The sequence below is a fragment of the Stigmatopora nigra genome, chromosome 21, assembly GCF_051989575.1.
Source record: "Stigmatopora nigra isolate UIUO_SnigA chromosome 21, RoL_Snig_1.1, whole genome shotgun sequence".
NCBI lineage: Eukaryota > Metazoa > Chordata > Actinopteri > Syngnathiformes > Syngnathidae > Stigmatopora > Stigmatopora nigra.
This window is the reverse complement of record NC_135528.1, coordinates 7196203-7210717: the sequence shown is the minus strand read 5'-3', so window position 1 is coordinate 7210717 and position 14515 is coordinate 7196203. Positions and strand designations below refer to the sequence as shown.

Sequence of the window (14515 nt, the reverse complement as noted above, 5' to 3'; positions counted from 1 at the left end):
CAATAAATGAAATAGGAATAAAATGTGTTAGCTGGAAATGAAAATAAAGTTGTGTTTTGCACACACAAAAATTAACAATTCATTTTGTTTTGGGGGGTAAATAAAAACAAAAAACAACAATAATAACTGAATAATAAAGATACCTGCATTTGTATTTATAAATATATTCATTATTATTATTATTATTGTTTTTAACTAGTAGAGGGCAAATAAGACAACATCCATGCACGTTTTCCGGATTAAAATGAGATGGACGACTATCACTATCAAGGGAAGACAATAAGTGCACTATAGATATATAATATAATGATAATAAACACTCCTTTTGACATAAAAGCATGGAAAATGTTTTCGCGCAAGCGCAGGCGAGGCTGCAACGCAAACTTCCTGCAAAATAGTGTTCCCTATCAACAGACAAAGCTTTCCGTTTTGGAATCAAATGAAGATGGTTAAATGTTAACATTGTGACTTCCCAACTTCCATGGTAAGACTGCTCTAATGCTCACGGTGCGTCCGGAACGTCTTTTCGTCAAATTGAGCATCGGGCAATTTTTGCTGCGGCAGCAGTAGTCAGATGCTTCGTATGTTGCCATTTCAGCACCCGCTCCTATGGCGGCCGACCCCGACTAATATCTGGAGCAGAAAACTTTTATACCCGTGCCAAGCTCACGATCGCAATGCCAGTCTGACTATATTATGGCCTTTTAACTCATTTTATCTGGGATTAATTCACGCAAAATGTCAATAAAAAGGACGTCTGCTTTAGATGTGTGGTAAACTTTAAGTAGCCTGGAGTAAACAGCTAACAACACCGTTGAAGTCCGCAGCGCGGGGTGCTATACATACCAGCCTGTGCGCTGTTAATAAACCGTGAATAAGTGGCTATAAAACTGAAATGTAAACAAAAATGATTGCGTTGTTTCTTTTGCCTTAATCGATCGCGTTGTTGGATTTCAGGAATTAGACGGGTGTCACTCACCTTCAGAGACTGCTTGCTCGTCGGCTGGACTATTTGCTGGTGTCTGCTAATATATCGGGGGGAGGCTATTTCCAGGTGGAATTGATGTAGAATTGCTGCTCCTTTTAAAAAGGTTTATTTTCACTTGGAATAAAGTAGAAACGATGAGGTGATGTAGATCCTACCCGGATCTAAAAAAACAAAACAAATAGGAAATTGGGTCAGAAAGCGATGAAGGATAATAACAGTTTATAAGTGTCAGAATAATTATTATCATAATTGCAGTTAATGAAACACTTGAAAACCTTGAAAATGAGACAATCTGTACAGACTAGCTATGAGTTAAGTCTATATATAAATTTATATACATATATTTTTAAAAGGGATATTCAAGTATAGGTCAATATAAGTGTGTCAATCGATTGAAGGGTTTTGTAAGTGGCTTATAACATCTTGTATAAGCCAACATGTGCTGAAAAGAGCCAGAAGTGGCACACTTCCATGGCGGAACGTGCCGTTGTTTTCGGCCTCACGCTCCGACGCGGTGTCCAATTTGCCGTCTGACCTATTTCCTCCACCTAGTGGCTTCACATTATGTCAGATGCATGTTCCCCGGCCGGCCCCCACGGAATGAGGTTAGATTTGATCCCCCGGGATATGGTCGCAACGGGCGGCGTCCACCTGAGCCAGAATGTTTTTCTTTCACGTTAGTGAGGTCACATGTAAGGCGGCACGATTCCTTAATCCCACGCCGGCGGGCGATCTGTCCACGTCACTCCCACCTGCCTCACCTGTGGGTCTCGTGCGGGATGCGCGACCCAGAAGCCCCACTTCCTGTGGCTCGTGCGTTGACGTGACAAGGGGGAGGAGGGACTTGTTTTTTGGGTACGTCGGAATACTACATAAGGAGTCACTCGGGTATGTTTTTTTGCAATTTGTCTGCCGAGCAGGGTCGGCCACGACTCCCCGGGTCTAGAGAGTAGACTGTGACGTGACGGGCTGCTGTCTTGTCGGGGGTTCTCTCAAGATGGATGGCTCGCGGGAGCTGCCGGTAAGTACCACCTTTGATTGGAATGACTATTGATTTTTGAAATGCTTGACTCACTGGTTCCCGTCATTTTTCAGGCGAAGAAAGCTAAACTTGACGTGGAGCGAGAACTGGACAAAGAGCAAAAGTGAGTGGAAAAGTATTTGTACACTTTATACAGGAGTAAATATAGTCATTAGAAAAAAAAGTAACCCCCTAAAAAATCTTATTAGTAGTAGTAAAAATAGTAGTAGTAGTAATAGTAGTAGTAATAGTAGTAGTAGTAATAGTAGTAGTAATAGTAGTAGTAGTAATAGTAGTAGTAATAGTAGTAGTAGTAAGTAGTAGTAGTAATAGTAGTAATAGTAGTAGTAGTAATAGTAGTAGTAGTAATAGTAGTAATAGTAATAGTAGTAATAGTAATAGTAGTAATAGTAGTAGTAATAGTAGTAGTAGTAATAGTAGTAGTAGTAATAGTAGTAGTAATAGTAGTAGTAGTAATAGCAGTAGTAGCAATAGTAGTAGTAGTAGTAATAGTAGTAGTAGTAATGGTAGTAGTAGCAATAGTAATAGTAGTAGTAGTAGAGGGGGAGTGAATGATTGTGTTCCATTTTGACTGGAAGAATGAAGTAATATTCCCATTCCAGTCAAAATGGATTGGACGCCAATGCGTGCTAATGTCCAAAATGTTGTTGCTGTTGTAGTCATTTGGGAGAGGATGAAAGCCCGACTACCGTCCTCGTTCCACCGGAGCAAGGAAGCTCGTACGCCACCATGTCCATCCCACAACTTGGTACACGTGAGTAGAAAATATGAGGGGAACAGAGAATTAATAGAGAGGCTGAATAATGGACATTTATCTGATTTCAGGGGATGGGGAAGCGGAAGGAGAGATAGGAGCAGCACCCCAGTTGAACTCTTTTGCGCATTCTGGTATGGACATAATATTACTGATCTTGAAAATATATATATATATTTTTTTTGGGTGGGGGTAACATTTCTATTTTTTTTTTTATCATAGGAATCTGTTATGGGAAAAAACAAAGTACTTTGTATTCACATGCGAAGTCAATATTAACATACATTTTTAAATTAGACTTCTATATTTCTATTGACCAAGTATATCAGCTTAATATTACAACAATAATCATTAAATGACAGTATATTAAAGTGTTTTTTTTTATGTCTTGCCAGCCTCCGATACAACGGCCGGGTCCGAATACACACAGCAAGTATATGAAGAAAGCAAGTGAGTGAAACAAAACAAATAAATATAAATAAATCTTGTCAAGAGGCACTAAGCATACTCCTTTTTTTTTTCCCCCTCGCCAGCCCAGCGGTGACATCATACGCCAGCCCCGCGTCCTTCCCCCTGGCTCAATCCGCCGTCTACTCGTCTTTCCCGCAATCCGGCCAAACCTACGGCCTGCCGCCTTTCGGTTAGTCCCAACATTCTTTTCTTTCTTCCACTTTCTGCTAACTAAAACCACCGCATCACCTCTTTTTTTGTTTTTTAATCACTTGGCTTCGGTCGCCGCACTCTGCTTACGCACTATGGAATCGATCCTTTTGGGTTTATTTGATTTTTTCACGCTCCAAAACACACGACGCTATCTCTGTTAACTCCCTTGCTGGCCTCTTTTTTTTGCTTTTTTTCTTCTATTGCTGTCTGTCATCTTTAGGTGCTATGTGGCCAGGCATAAAAACAGAGACAGGTCTGCCAGAGACGCCCTCTGGTGGCCAGCCTGGGTTTCTCAGCTTCAGCACCACATATACCTCAAGCCAGCCAAGCCAGCTGCACTACTCATACCCGAGCCAAGGCAAGCTGCCATTTTCCTCACCCTGTGCTAGCCCCCACATGCCCCCCACATGTCCCCCTCCACCTTAAACACCCCCCCCCCCCTCTCCAGGCTCCAGTTTCACAACATCCAGCGTCTACTCCAACGTCCCACCCGCGACAGCCGCGACCACAGTCTCCAACGCGGCGGCGCTACAAGTAAGGCGTCGTTACTTTTCGTGCCTAGGCGGGGGAAATAAAATAAATAAAATGGATTGTTGCTTTGTCACAGGAATTTAGCGGCTACAACTCGCTAGGACAGAGCCAGTTTTCGCAGTATTACAGCCTGCCTTCCAGTTACGCGCCCGCCGGTTTGCCCAGCGGCGACGACCACGGAGGAGCGGCGTACTCGGCGGTGAAGTCTGAAGAGGCCGCGTCGGCTGGGTTGCCTCCTAGAGGTGAGTTCACTTTAATCGGATTTTTCGGACTACAAAAAATGTGATAATCCTACTTTATTTTAACCATTCTTTTTTGTTCTTTTAAGATGCGTCCCCGCCCGAAAACCTCCCAGCCGGAGCAGCCCTCCCCACCAGCGTGACTCAAGCATCCGGAGCCCGAGACCAAGACGAAGTCGGACGCAGGAACTCCATGGGAAAGTCCAAAGGAAAGGCTAAAAAGTGCGATAGCACTCCGCCCACTGAAAATGATTTGGAGGTAATTTTAGTATCGACGCGGATAGTAAACGGCATTAAGATATTTATTGATGGAGATTTTTCTTTGCTTGTTTTTAAGCGCATCTTTCTGTGGGATCTGGATGAGACTATTATCATATTCCACTCGTTGCTTACGGGCTCTTTTGCGCAAAAGTTTGGCAAGGTAGGAGGAAAAAAACAGTTAATTTCAGTCATTTTTTTTATTTGTTTTGTTTAGTCATGATTAATTTAGCCTGTAATGTACACTTTAAACTTTACTTATGTTACTGAAGTACTTTAAATGGACATTTTCCTATCTATGTTGTAATGAGGACCCTGCGACCATGCTGAATTTGGGCTTGCAAATGGAGGAATTCATCTTTGAATTAGCTGACAACCACTTATTCTTCAACGATTTGGAGGTGAAACTAACACACACTGACCAATACATCCTTTGTGTGTAATTCTTAAAATTTTTGGTGCTTTTAGGAATGTGACCAAGTCCACGTTGAGGACGTGGCGTCAGATGACAATGGCCAAGATCTAAGGTACACAATTTGCCATTGGAATTATTTTTTTGTAAACCTAGAGAAAACTTTCCCCTTGTGTTCTTTCATTAGCAACTACAACTTCCTGGCGGATGGATTTAACGGCCCCAGCGGCGGAGGGGGGGCCGCCGGGGCCACTACGGGGGTCCAAGGCGGCGTGGAGTGGATGCGGAAACTAGCTTTTCGCTACCGTCGTCTAAAAGAGATTTACAACAGCTATAAAGGAAATGTCGGAGGTTAATTAGACTTTATACTTTTCCAAATGCAAGATAAGTAATTTAAAAAGAACATTTTACATATTAATGTTGTACTCTTGCAGGACTTTTGAGTCCAGTGAAACGAGAGCTGCTTTTACGGCTTCAATCCGACATTGAGAACGTTACAGATTTGTGGCTCAGCACGGCGCTTAAGTCTCTAATGCTCATCCAGACCAGGTTTGCTAAGCGGTGACATTTTGGACTGCCATTGATGTTAAAAATAATGATAATTCTTTGCCCTTTTTTATTGTTTGACTAACAGAGGAAAGTGTGTCAATGTCCTGGTCACCACCACTCAACTGGTACCAGCACTGGCTAAAGTTTTGCTTTATGGATTAGGAGATGTCTTCCCCATAGAGAACATCTACAGCGCTACAAAAATTGGTACAAAACATTCATTTCATGTACAAAATGCATTATTTACATCGCATTAAATGTGTAGTTTGGAACTTTTGGACTATCATTTTTATTTCATCAATACTATATTGGTTTATATATATATGAAACATTTAAAGACTTTTTCCCCATTTGTTGTTTTTGACAAATACATATTTTTCATTTGGAAAATATTAAATTGTCATAATAATTTTTTATTGAAGTTGCCAGCTGAATTTTCAAATAGAAATTTGACGATTTTCACTTTTTTACTTATAAATTTGATTTATTTTCTTTTAAAAATAGATGAATAAATAAGATTAACTGTTTTCCCCTTTTCAATAAGTTTTAAATGAACCCATTTTTTTTTATTGTAGGTAAAGAAAGTTGCTTCGAGAGGATCGTGTCTCGCTTCGGGAAGAAAGTCACTTACGTGGTCATCGGCGACGGGCGCGATGAAGAGTTTGCAGCCAAACAGGTAAGTTCAACTTTGAAACTCATGATTATTTACTCATTCAAATGATACCATACTATTGATTTTTTTTTTTTTTGGCGTCCCCATGCAGCACAACATGCCTTTTTGGCGAATCACCGCACACGGCGACCTGGTGTCCCTGCACCAAGCCCTGGAACTGGACTTCTTGTAAAAACAAAAACTAAGAGGCGACGAAGGTACGATTTACAGACAGACGTCTATGGAGGTGGAACGAAACGCTTTCAAGCACTCCCTATTCTTTGGCAGCTAAGCTAGTCTAGTCTGGCCACGCTTCGAATTTGGACTCGTTTGGACACAGAAGGGGAAGACAGGACTTTTTTGTTTTGTTTGTTTTTAGAAGAAACATTTCAAATTACCAAAGGGCCTCCTTTACTTTGCGTGTGGGTTTTCGTTATGGTTTGTTTTTTGGGCTCATTTGCACTCGTTCTGTTTGCACTCATTTTCAACGCATTCGTAAAAGTAGTATCTTCAACCCCATTGGCTACCGGTGACAATCTGTATTTGGAACTAATTTGAATGGATTTAAATTTATTATGGTAGTTTAAGGATAAATTTGAGTGAGTTTGAATTTACGAGGATTTATGAGCAACTTTTTGGAGGATTTAAGCAAATATTTAATACAATTAGAGCTAAAACATTAACTGAATTCTGCTGTCAAAATATGGATGTTGAATTTTGAATGTTTACTTTATGGTTTATTAAAAAAAAAAGTTTCTTCCCAAGATTGGCTTCCCCATAAAGCACAAGCCCAAGTGTCCTTTAAGAGTAGTTAAAATACTTTTTTTTTTGCCCACAATTAGACAATAAGGTGACTCTTGTAAATATCGATTTAAGTCATATTTAAATTTTTTTTGGTTTGAATTTTGTGGCAACCTGACTTCACTCCCGCAATTTTTCCCCTTGAGAAACATAGCAGAAAAAAATAATCAGTCTAATTAGCAAATTAGCTTGTAAAATGACTCACCGGTCGCATTAAGTGTTTAAGTGAATACATACACGGAATGTCTAAAGGAATTGTTACCAAAAAAACTACAAAAATGTCTGCTTTCTTACCAAATTCTGGATTTTGAATTCTGGGAAATGTTGGAAAACTTAAGCGGTACTAAAGCGGTATTAGGGCTAAGCAAAGAATGGAAAATAAAATTGTACTACAACATACAAGTCACAGTATTAGTACGAGATTAAAGACGGATGGCAATTTTCCGTTAACTAAAATCAACAAAAACAAACCCGAAAATCAACATTGAATTGAATTTACAACTAAAAATGTATTCTCAGCATAATACAACATTTTTCTCATACTAATACTACGACATTAATCTACTTTTTCTCTTTTTTTGGCACTAATACTACATCGTACTAAAGAGATGGCGACCGTGCAATACAATTTTCAAAATAAAAGCGTTTGGGTGGACTTTCCTGTCACGACTGAACAATCTACAGCTTTTGGACCGTTAAGAATGTGTATTTGTGTTTTTTTTTATTTTAATTGGTTTGCATATTTATATTGTGCCTTTTAATCATCTGTATGTAATCTCAAAAGGGAAATGTTTTTGTTTAGTTGTCGTAATGCTATGTTATGCTATGTGTTTTGTTTTGAAATGCTGCTTTAGTTGATTTTTTTTGCTCACTTTAGATGTCAGCATTCATGGAAAAATGATATTTTGAAATAGATGTGGAGTTGCTGTGACAAACTGGCAAAGAGACAATCAATAAATTGTGAGGTTTAAAAAAAAAAAGCTAATTGAACAGTACTTATATTTTAGGACGCTTTATTTTTATTTTTTTTATCATCTCATGGTCAAAAGTCTCGTGCGGGTCGTCGCAACCACTTTTACTGTTTTGGAGCGTATTAAAAACTGGTAGGATTTTGTGTTTATCAGATAAATATGTTGTAAATAGACAAGGAAGTGTCTTTGTTTTTCTTGAAATAATTGTTCAAAATATGAAGAAAAAATAAATGGAATCAAGATCCATTGATGTTGATGACACAAGTGAATGGGATAATTACATTATTAAAAATCACTATCTAAACTAACTTTAAATTTGTAAAAGGCAGTTTTATTGTTTTTAGTAGATTTTTTAGAAAATAAAACGGAAAGCATCCATACTACACATTTCTTAGTTTTTAACTGAAATTGAATGAAACATCTGCATGTCGCCTAATTAAGTTTTACTTTCTTCCTGAAATTAAATACAACATCCCCCTAAAATGTAAAAAAATGACAAAATTTTCACCATCTAAACAATAACTTTGTAAAAGACCATTTTATTCTGTGTTACTGCATAGCTTGCAAAGCGACCTAGCATCCTAATATTTTACAATAAATCATATAAGCACAGTCCTTAAACATGAAAGAAGCAAACACTGTCCGTAACACATTAAAAGTAGCATAAGAAGATCCACGTGGAGATTGGAGAAGTGTTCCCTCGTGACTTCAAGTGACATCTGCATCAATTCCAACGTCCGAGTCACCCGAGTGCAGTGGCGTCGCAACTCACGAGTAAAAATTAGCCGCTAGCTTCCTCATCCTCTTATTGTGAAGCCTCTCGTCGCCATCCACCTCGTCTCCGTAGGGTAAACCTCTCGGCCCAGTTGCCTTGTATAATTTGGGGGAACCTGTGTGGTCCGAAATTGGGCCCGGGTCTAAAACCGTCCCCTCGTCTTTGGGTTCGTCGATATTTGGATGGAAGTACTCGTAGTAAACTATTTTGAGCATCAGGCCCAAAACGTAGACCATAATGACGCCGAGGACGGCGGCGAGTGCGTAGAAGGAATTGGGCATGTGGATCGTCCACCACCAGGAGACGCTCAAGAGGCAAATGTCCAGCAGCATCAGGCAGTGATAGATCCCCGTGTTGTATCGGCTCATTCCTTCCGACACGTTGAACCAGGTGAAATACCAAATGAGCCCCACCGTGGCTCGGTAAAGCCACTCCCCCCCCGGGCTGTCCATCATGGTGGTCTTGGAGCGCCAGGCGCAGTAGAAGAGGAGCATCCAGGAGCAAAACAAATGAGGGAAGACCAAGCAGGGGTGAATGGAGGCAAACAGGGCCATGGCCGACAAGCGGGAGGAGATGAGGAGAAGGTTCCAGACGAAGTAGACCACCGACGACCCCACGCGCTGCTTTGCTTTTTCGGGCACGAAGGAACGGAGGCAGCGGTGGTACCTGGTGACGGTCAGGGCGATGGCGGATGCCGAGCCCAACGCCTTCAACGCTGAAGGCCACATTCAAAGTCGTTTGGCGCCATTGTCAGCGGAATTGACTCATTCGTGGCCGCGGAGTTAACTTAGAGTTAGTTAGTTTAGTTAGCCAAGAGTGTGTTAATTCGCAAGGCGTTTGCTCGTTCGGCAAGCTTGACTTAACTCTTTTCCAGAGTGAGTTAATTCCTTTGAGTCTAGTGAATCAACTCATTTAGGACTCATTTAGTGAAGAGTTAACTCGTTCTGCGACTGAGTTAGGAGTTAGTTTAAGCATTTGCGTCAGCGCTTTTACCACGGTTGAGTTGGCGTATTTGCGGAAAGAGAGTTAACTTGTTTAGTGAATGGGTTGGTTGACCTGTTCAAATTTCGGAGTTAATTCCTCTAGGAAAATTAACTCATTTAAGATAGGTAAGTTAAACCATTCATGACAAGTTAACTTGCTCTGCTAGTGAGTTAAGAGTTAGTCAGGCAACTTTTTTGCCACGGTTGAGTTAAATTATTTTTTGATGAGTGAGCGGGTTAGTATTGAAAAAATGAGTTGACCTATTTTTAAAATGAGTGAGTTAACTTGTTTAAGGAAGGTGACATGACCCATTTATGACAAGTTAACACATAAGCAAAGTGTAAGTTAGAACATGTTTAACTTGTTAGTCGCCACTGAGTTTGTGAGTCATTTTAATAATAATACAAATAAACATGTCAACTTGGAGTTAACCCATTCAAGACAAGATAACTCAAAAGAGTTAATTCGTTCACAAAGATTCAATTCATTTCAATTGATTTTGACTTGTAAGTCATTGATTGTCGCTCCTTACCTGTCAGATAATGGAATTCTTCTCTCTGTAGTATGATGGTGAGCATGAGAACCAGTTGTGGCGCGCTCTGGGAAAAAGCCTCAAAGAGGCAGAGCAGGCTCAGATCGTGGATGGCGTAGACCGCCAGGTCTTTTGGAATTGGTCCTTTGGTAATGCAGCTGTGAGTCGTCAAGTCCACCACCGTGGCTCGCCTGATGTACAACCAAAGTGAAGTACACTATTACATCATGTAGTATTTTTTTTCCCGTTGTTAAGAAAGGATATGACTAATGCAAGGCTAGGAGAAAAGGACATTTCTAAATATCAGACACTGAGAAGTTGAATTTTTTAACACATTTCAATCAATTATAGCCATGTTGACTACTACTACTAATTATTATTTGTGTAATTATTGAAGGCCACTCTTTATCATGTTGACTATTTATTACTTCTTTATTGTTATGTATTACTTCTTCATCTATTTATAATTATTTTTTTATTATTTGTTTGTTGTTGCTATTTGTGCACTTCGTGGTGACGCAGTAAATCTCATTATACTTGTATGATAGAATAAAAGCATTCAATTCAATTATTGAATTCATTGTTCATTCTTTCTTTAACATTTTTAAAATGAAAGTGAGCTGTTTTTTTTTAACAATTGTGCGTTATTATCCTCACATTTTTGACTCTAAAAAGTAGTGGTAGCATCATAATTATCATACACAAGCCAGTCAAATTTTGATTTTGTACAATGTAGTACTATAATACACACATATTACAGGAGTATTGTATAGTAAATGGGTTGAATGGAAAACTCAAGTGGACTTACCTAAGAAAGACCCCCAATTGTAGAATGTGGACCACCTTGAGCTGACACGGACGGAGATGTTTTTGAACTTTTGTCACCATTTCCCCGTTTTCGTCATACGAGTACCAAAGCCAGCTGTAAATTTGACCCAGAAGCGACGACCCCACGAGCAACACGACCGAAACGCCTAGATAAACGTACTCCCCCTCTTGGTAGAAGGCCACGACGGTCAAAACGTCCAAAACTATGTCCAAGAGAAGAAACACTAAGCCCACATAAGTGAGAAAACAGTCTAATTTGGAGAACTGGAAAACGGTCATATTTGCTCGCGCATGTTGCTTCTTCGCTTGCGGTACGTTTTTTTTGTGTGTTTCACTTGTCGTGAACAAGTGTGTCACTCCTTCTTCCTAATTAATCTCCCCACTTAAAGGGATAGCGAAGAAGAAAAAGAAAAGAAAAAAACTCGACTCGTTTCCATTTTTTGTTGTGTCTTTGGTTTTGTGCTGTGGTGATTATATTAAAAAGTTTAAAAAATAAAAATATTTGTTTTGTGTGTGTTTGTATTTTGTTGTGATTTGAATGTTTAAGCTACCAAAAGCCCGCCCAAAATTGCTCCACAAATATCACTTCCTTCCTGTCCAGTTCTATAAACAAACTTTGCTGGGTGCGTTGGTAGATTAGAAAATTGAATTGAAAAAATATCTTTGCATTGTATATTTTTAAATCCCAAATATAACAATTTTCAGAATTAGTTAAATTAGTTTTTCAATGTATTAATTTGATTTCAATATTCCCATTGTTATTTCTATTAGTTTTTTATTTTAAAAAAGTCATCTTTTTATGTATTCACGTCATTTATTTTTATGTAAATAATTATATCTTTGTTTTTCAGCATTTAGCTATGAAATCATTTTGTTTTTGTGTGTATTATATAAACTTGATTCATTAGTTAGTAAAACATATGTATAAACCCTCACATCAGAAACTTTCACCAAGTTCCAAGTTGATGTCCAATTTATATAAAACTGGGAGGGTTGGCAGGGGATGAACCGTCAATATCAGCGCTAAAATGAATGCTGCGCTAAAATCACGGATCCAGCGTCTCTAATCCTTGGCGTAAAATAGCGCAGCGTTGTGCGCCATCCTTTTATTGAGCCACTGGCATGACGGCGTCACCCCCTGAGTGTCAAATTCTCGAAAGTCCACTTCGGAACGGGGCGCGTCGACCGGCGGCCGTCTCGCCGGCCTCCACAGTTTGGGATGAAAACAACAATAGTAGACGCACTTGAAAAGCAAACCTAGCAAATACGTGAGCGGTAGCGTGATGAGCAAGGGCAAGGCGTACGCCCGCGAGCCCACTGGGTCGCGGTAGCACCACCAAGTGGTCAGGAGGATCCCCCCGTCGACGGCCGCAAAAGTGTGGTATATGACGCTCCTGCCGCGAGTCCGTCCTTCGGCGACGTTGAACCAGCTGAAGTACCAGATGAGGCCGACGGTGGCCCGGTAGAGCCACTCCCCGCCCGCACTCTCCATGAAGTTTGTCCTTTGTTGCCACGCCCACGTGACCATGCAGGACCAGAGTAGGGCAAAGTGGGCGAGCAAGTAGGCGGGCAGCACAGAGGCGAAGAGGGCAAGGGCGGCCACCCGGGGGGAGATGAGAAGAAGGTTCCAGAGGAAGTAGACTGAGGAGGAACCCCAGCCCTGCTTGGCTTTGTCTGGCAAGAAGGAGCGGAGTGAGCGGTGGTAGTCCAACACTGTCCAGGCGATGGACGTCGTGGAGGCTGCGATGCTAATGACTGCAAAGAAAAAACAAAATATTACAAAAAAATTAAAAATACATTTTCCATTACTTGGAAAAGAAAAGCCACTTTTGCATTTTGTAAGATCTAAAAATAATAAATAGATATGTTCTGTTTTCCACTTTCATATTGAACATAATCAAAAAATAGATTTTGTTTCCATTTCAAAAGGAAGCAAAATCTATTTTTTAATTATGTTAAAAAAGTAGTGGGCTACAGGTACATATTAATGGTCAAATTGTATGCTAGTCAGGTCCATTTTGTGTGTGTATTTTATGGTAGATGACGTCAAAACCACTTTTGAGTGTGCGTGCATCTCACATTGGACAGTCTTGGCTTTATTGGAGCGCAGCACCACGTAGATCATGAGCGTGAGTTGAGGGGCGCTCTCGCAGAAAGTCTCAATGAGCCGCAGCATACTCAGGTCATGTGTCAGGTAGACGGCATACTCGGAGCCTTCCCCTTTGCGCCGCCACACTCGGAAGCCTTGCCGGATGGCCGAGACGTGCCTGCGTGAAGACAGTGCGTGACTTGAAGTTGACGCTTGGGTTACGAGGAAGAAAATAGCTATGGAATGTGACAGGATGTTTTGTTGGTATGTTATGTGTCGCCGCCACACCTGAACTTGAGGTTTATGGTCATGACACATGTCAAATGTAATTACACGATTTTAAGTGCAGATATCCGAACAATGCATTGCTGTGAAAACTTGACAACAAAATGACTATGCGTGTTGGCAGCAGAAGTAAGAATCAGGAATGTTGTGACGATAATTTGTCAATTCCAAGTAACTTTGGGATGCAAACTAATTTCACACCGCTGGATACACCCATAGAAATGATAATTGGTGGTAAATGAGTATGATAAATTAATATGAACTAGGCATTTATAATGGTAAAGGGAAGTTAGTTTGTTTTTTTGAACACACATTTTCAATCACGTGTTTACCTGAACAGGAAACCCAGCTGCAGCACATGCAACAAGCAACTGATCTTGACTTTGTCCTCGAAGAACACCATTTCGGATCCAATGTCGCTTCGGAACCCGGGCACGTTTCGGTCATATTTTAACCAGAACCAGCTGAACATTTGCAGAACTGCAGACGACAGAACCATGAGGGATACCAGAGTCCCGAACCATAAAAAGTCCCCATGGCAGTAAAACTCGACGGCGACCCACAAATCGGAGGCCCAGTCCAGCAAAAAAGTAGAAACTCCAATGACTGAAAAGACAAAATCAATCCAGGAGTATTTTGAAAAAGTCCCGTTCTCCATAATAACTTATATCAAGTTGGCTAGCCTAGCGGCTAGCTGCTTAGCTCACATTCGGCTGGCACAGCGTCCCGTTATAATGAGAAGTCCCTTTCCTTTCTACTTAAAAAGTACTTATTATTGATGAACAAAAACGATGAACGTGAACAAATATATAAAAGCTCCACGCCACCGTTAAAACTCAACATAAGAGTCAAAAAGTACTCTCACCATCAAGACGTAAACAACTTACTGAGTGATTATTTACAGAAAAACAATCCCCTCAATGTATATAACCACGCCCACATATGGCCCGACGCCACCCAATTGGTCGAAAGATATCAAGTAATGCTTCAATTAGAATTTATATTGCATATCTATTTTATGTGCTTTTAGGTAAAACCAAAGAAATTAAAAAGGTCTTTCTACTTTTACATATTCATTTAATTGTATTTTTGCAAAGGAGCGCTGTTTTGGATTTTCTTAATGTTCCATTTCTTTCCAAAAGGTGACGCTGTGGAAGTATTT

The 14515-nt window shown here is 40.3% G+C and overlaps 3 protein-coding genes across 4 annotated transcripts; 1 reads left to right on the top strand and 2 right to left on the bottom strand.

Moving 5' to 3' along the window:
• The first annotated feature begins 369 nt into the window (after positions 1 to 369).
• On the top strand, positions 370 to 8079 carry eya3 (EYA transcriptional coactivator and phosphatase 3). Of its 2 annotated transcripts, XM_077742764.1 has the most exons (19): positions 370 to 484; positions 1909 to 2009; positions 2084 to 2133; positions 2690 to 2784; positions 2856 to 2918; positions 3180 to 3234; positions 3318 to 3424; positions 3668 to 3805; positions 3896 to 3981; positions 4055 to 4220; positions 4307 to 4476; positions 4555 to 4638; positions 4787 to 4876; positions 4944 to 5002; positions 5075 to 5238; positions 5322 to 5436; positions 5522 to 5643; positions 6012 to 6112; positions 6201 to 8079. In XM_077742764.1, the coding sequence occupies exons 2-19, from the start codon at positions 1986 to 1988 to the stop codon at positions 6279 to 6281; spliced, it is 1770 nt and encodes a 589-aa protein (XP_077598890.1). In that variant the 5' UTR covers positions 370 to 484; positions 1909 to 1985; the 3' UTR covers positions 6282 to 8079. The 2 variants fall into 2 exon arrangements, with proteins under 2 accessions (XP_077598890.1, XP_077598891.1); XM_077742765.1 differs by lacking the exon at positions 3668 to 3805.
• A 311-nt stretch (positions 8080 to 8390) lies between these two features.
• On the bottom strand, positions 8391 to 11639 carry LOC144214442 (XK-related protein 8-like). Its single transcript, XM_077742767.1, has 3 exons — positions 10960 to 11639; positions 10152 to 10342; positions 8391 to 9350 (listed from the first exon to the last, which is right to left on the bottom strand). Exons 1-3 carry the CDS (start codon positions 11256 to 11258, stop codon positions 8629 to 8631), a joined length of 1212 nt encoding a protein of 403 aa, XP_077598893.1. The 5' UTR covers positions 11259 to 11639; the 3' UTR covers positions 8391 to 8628.
• A 383-nt stretch (positions 11640 to 12022) lies between these two features.
• On the bottom strand, positions 12023 to 14275 carry xkr8.3 (XK related 8, tandem duplicate 3). Its single transcript, XM_077742761.1, has 3 exons — positions 13686 to 14275; positions 13059 to 13246; positions 12023 to 12734 (listed from the first exon to the last, which is right to left on the bottom strand). The coding sequence occupies exons 1-3, from the start codon at positions 14009 to 14011 to the stop codon at positions 12043 to 12045; spliced, it is 1206 nt and encodes a 401-aa protein (XP_077598887.1). The 5' UTR covers positions 14012 to 14275; the 3' UTR covers positions 12023 to 12042.
• Positions 14276 to 14515: the final 240 nt, after the last annotated feature.

Coding starts and splice junctions, on each gene's coding strand:
- eya3 (XM_077742764.1), top strand. CDS start 1,986: ATGGATGGCTCGCGGGAGCTGCCG. Junction 2,919..3,179: donor GAACTCTTTTGCGCATTCTG/GTATGGACATAA, acceptor ATGTCTTGCCAG/CCTCCGATACAACGGCCGGG. Junction 5,644..6,011: donor CTACAGCGCTACAAAAATTG/GTACAAAACATT, acceptor TTTTTATTGTAG/GTAAAGAAAGTTGCTTCGAG.
- LOC144214442 (XM_077742767.1), bottom strand. CDS start 11,258: ATGACCGTTTTCCAGTTCTCCAAATTAGACTGTTTTCTCACTTATGTG. Junction 10,343..10,959: donor CAATTGGGGGTCTTTCTTAG/GTAAGTCCACTT, acceptor GTTGTACATCAG/GCGAGCCACGGTGGTGGACT. Junction 9,351..10,151: donor AGAATTCCATTATCTGACAG/GTAAGGAGCGAC, acceptor TGTGGCCTTCAG/CGTTGAAGGCGTTGGGCTCG.
- xkr8.3 (XM_077742761.1), bottom strand. CDS start 14,011: ATGGAGAACGGGACTTTTTCAAAATACTCCTGGATTGATTTTGTCTTT. Junction 13,247..13,685: donor CAGCTGGGTTTCCTGTTCAG/GTAAACACGTGA, acceptor GTCTTCACGCAG/GCACGTCTCGGCCATCCGGC. Junction 12,735..13,058: donor TAAAGCCAAGACTGTCCAAT/GTGAGATGCACG, acceptor TTTTCTTTGCAG/TCATTAGCATCGCAGCCTCC.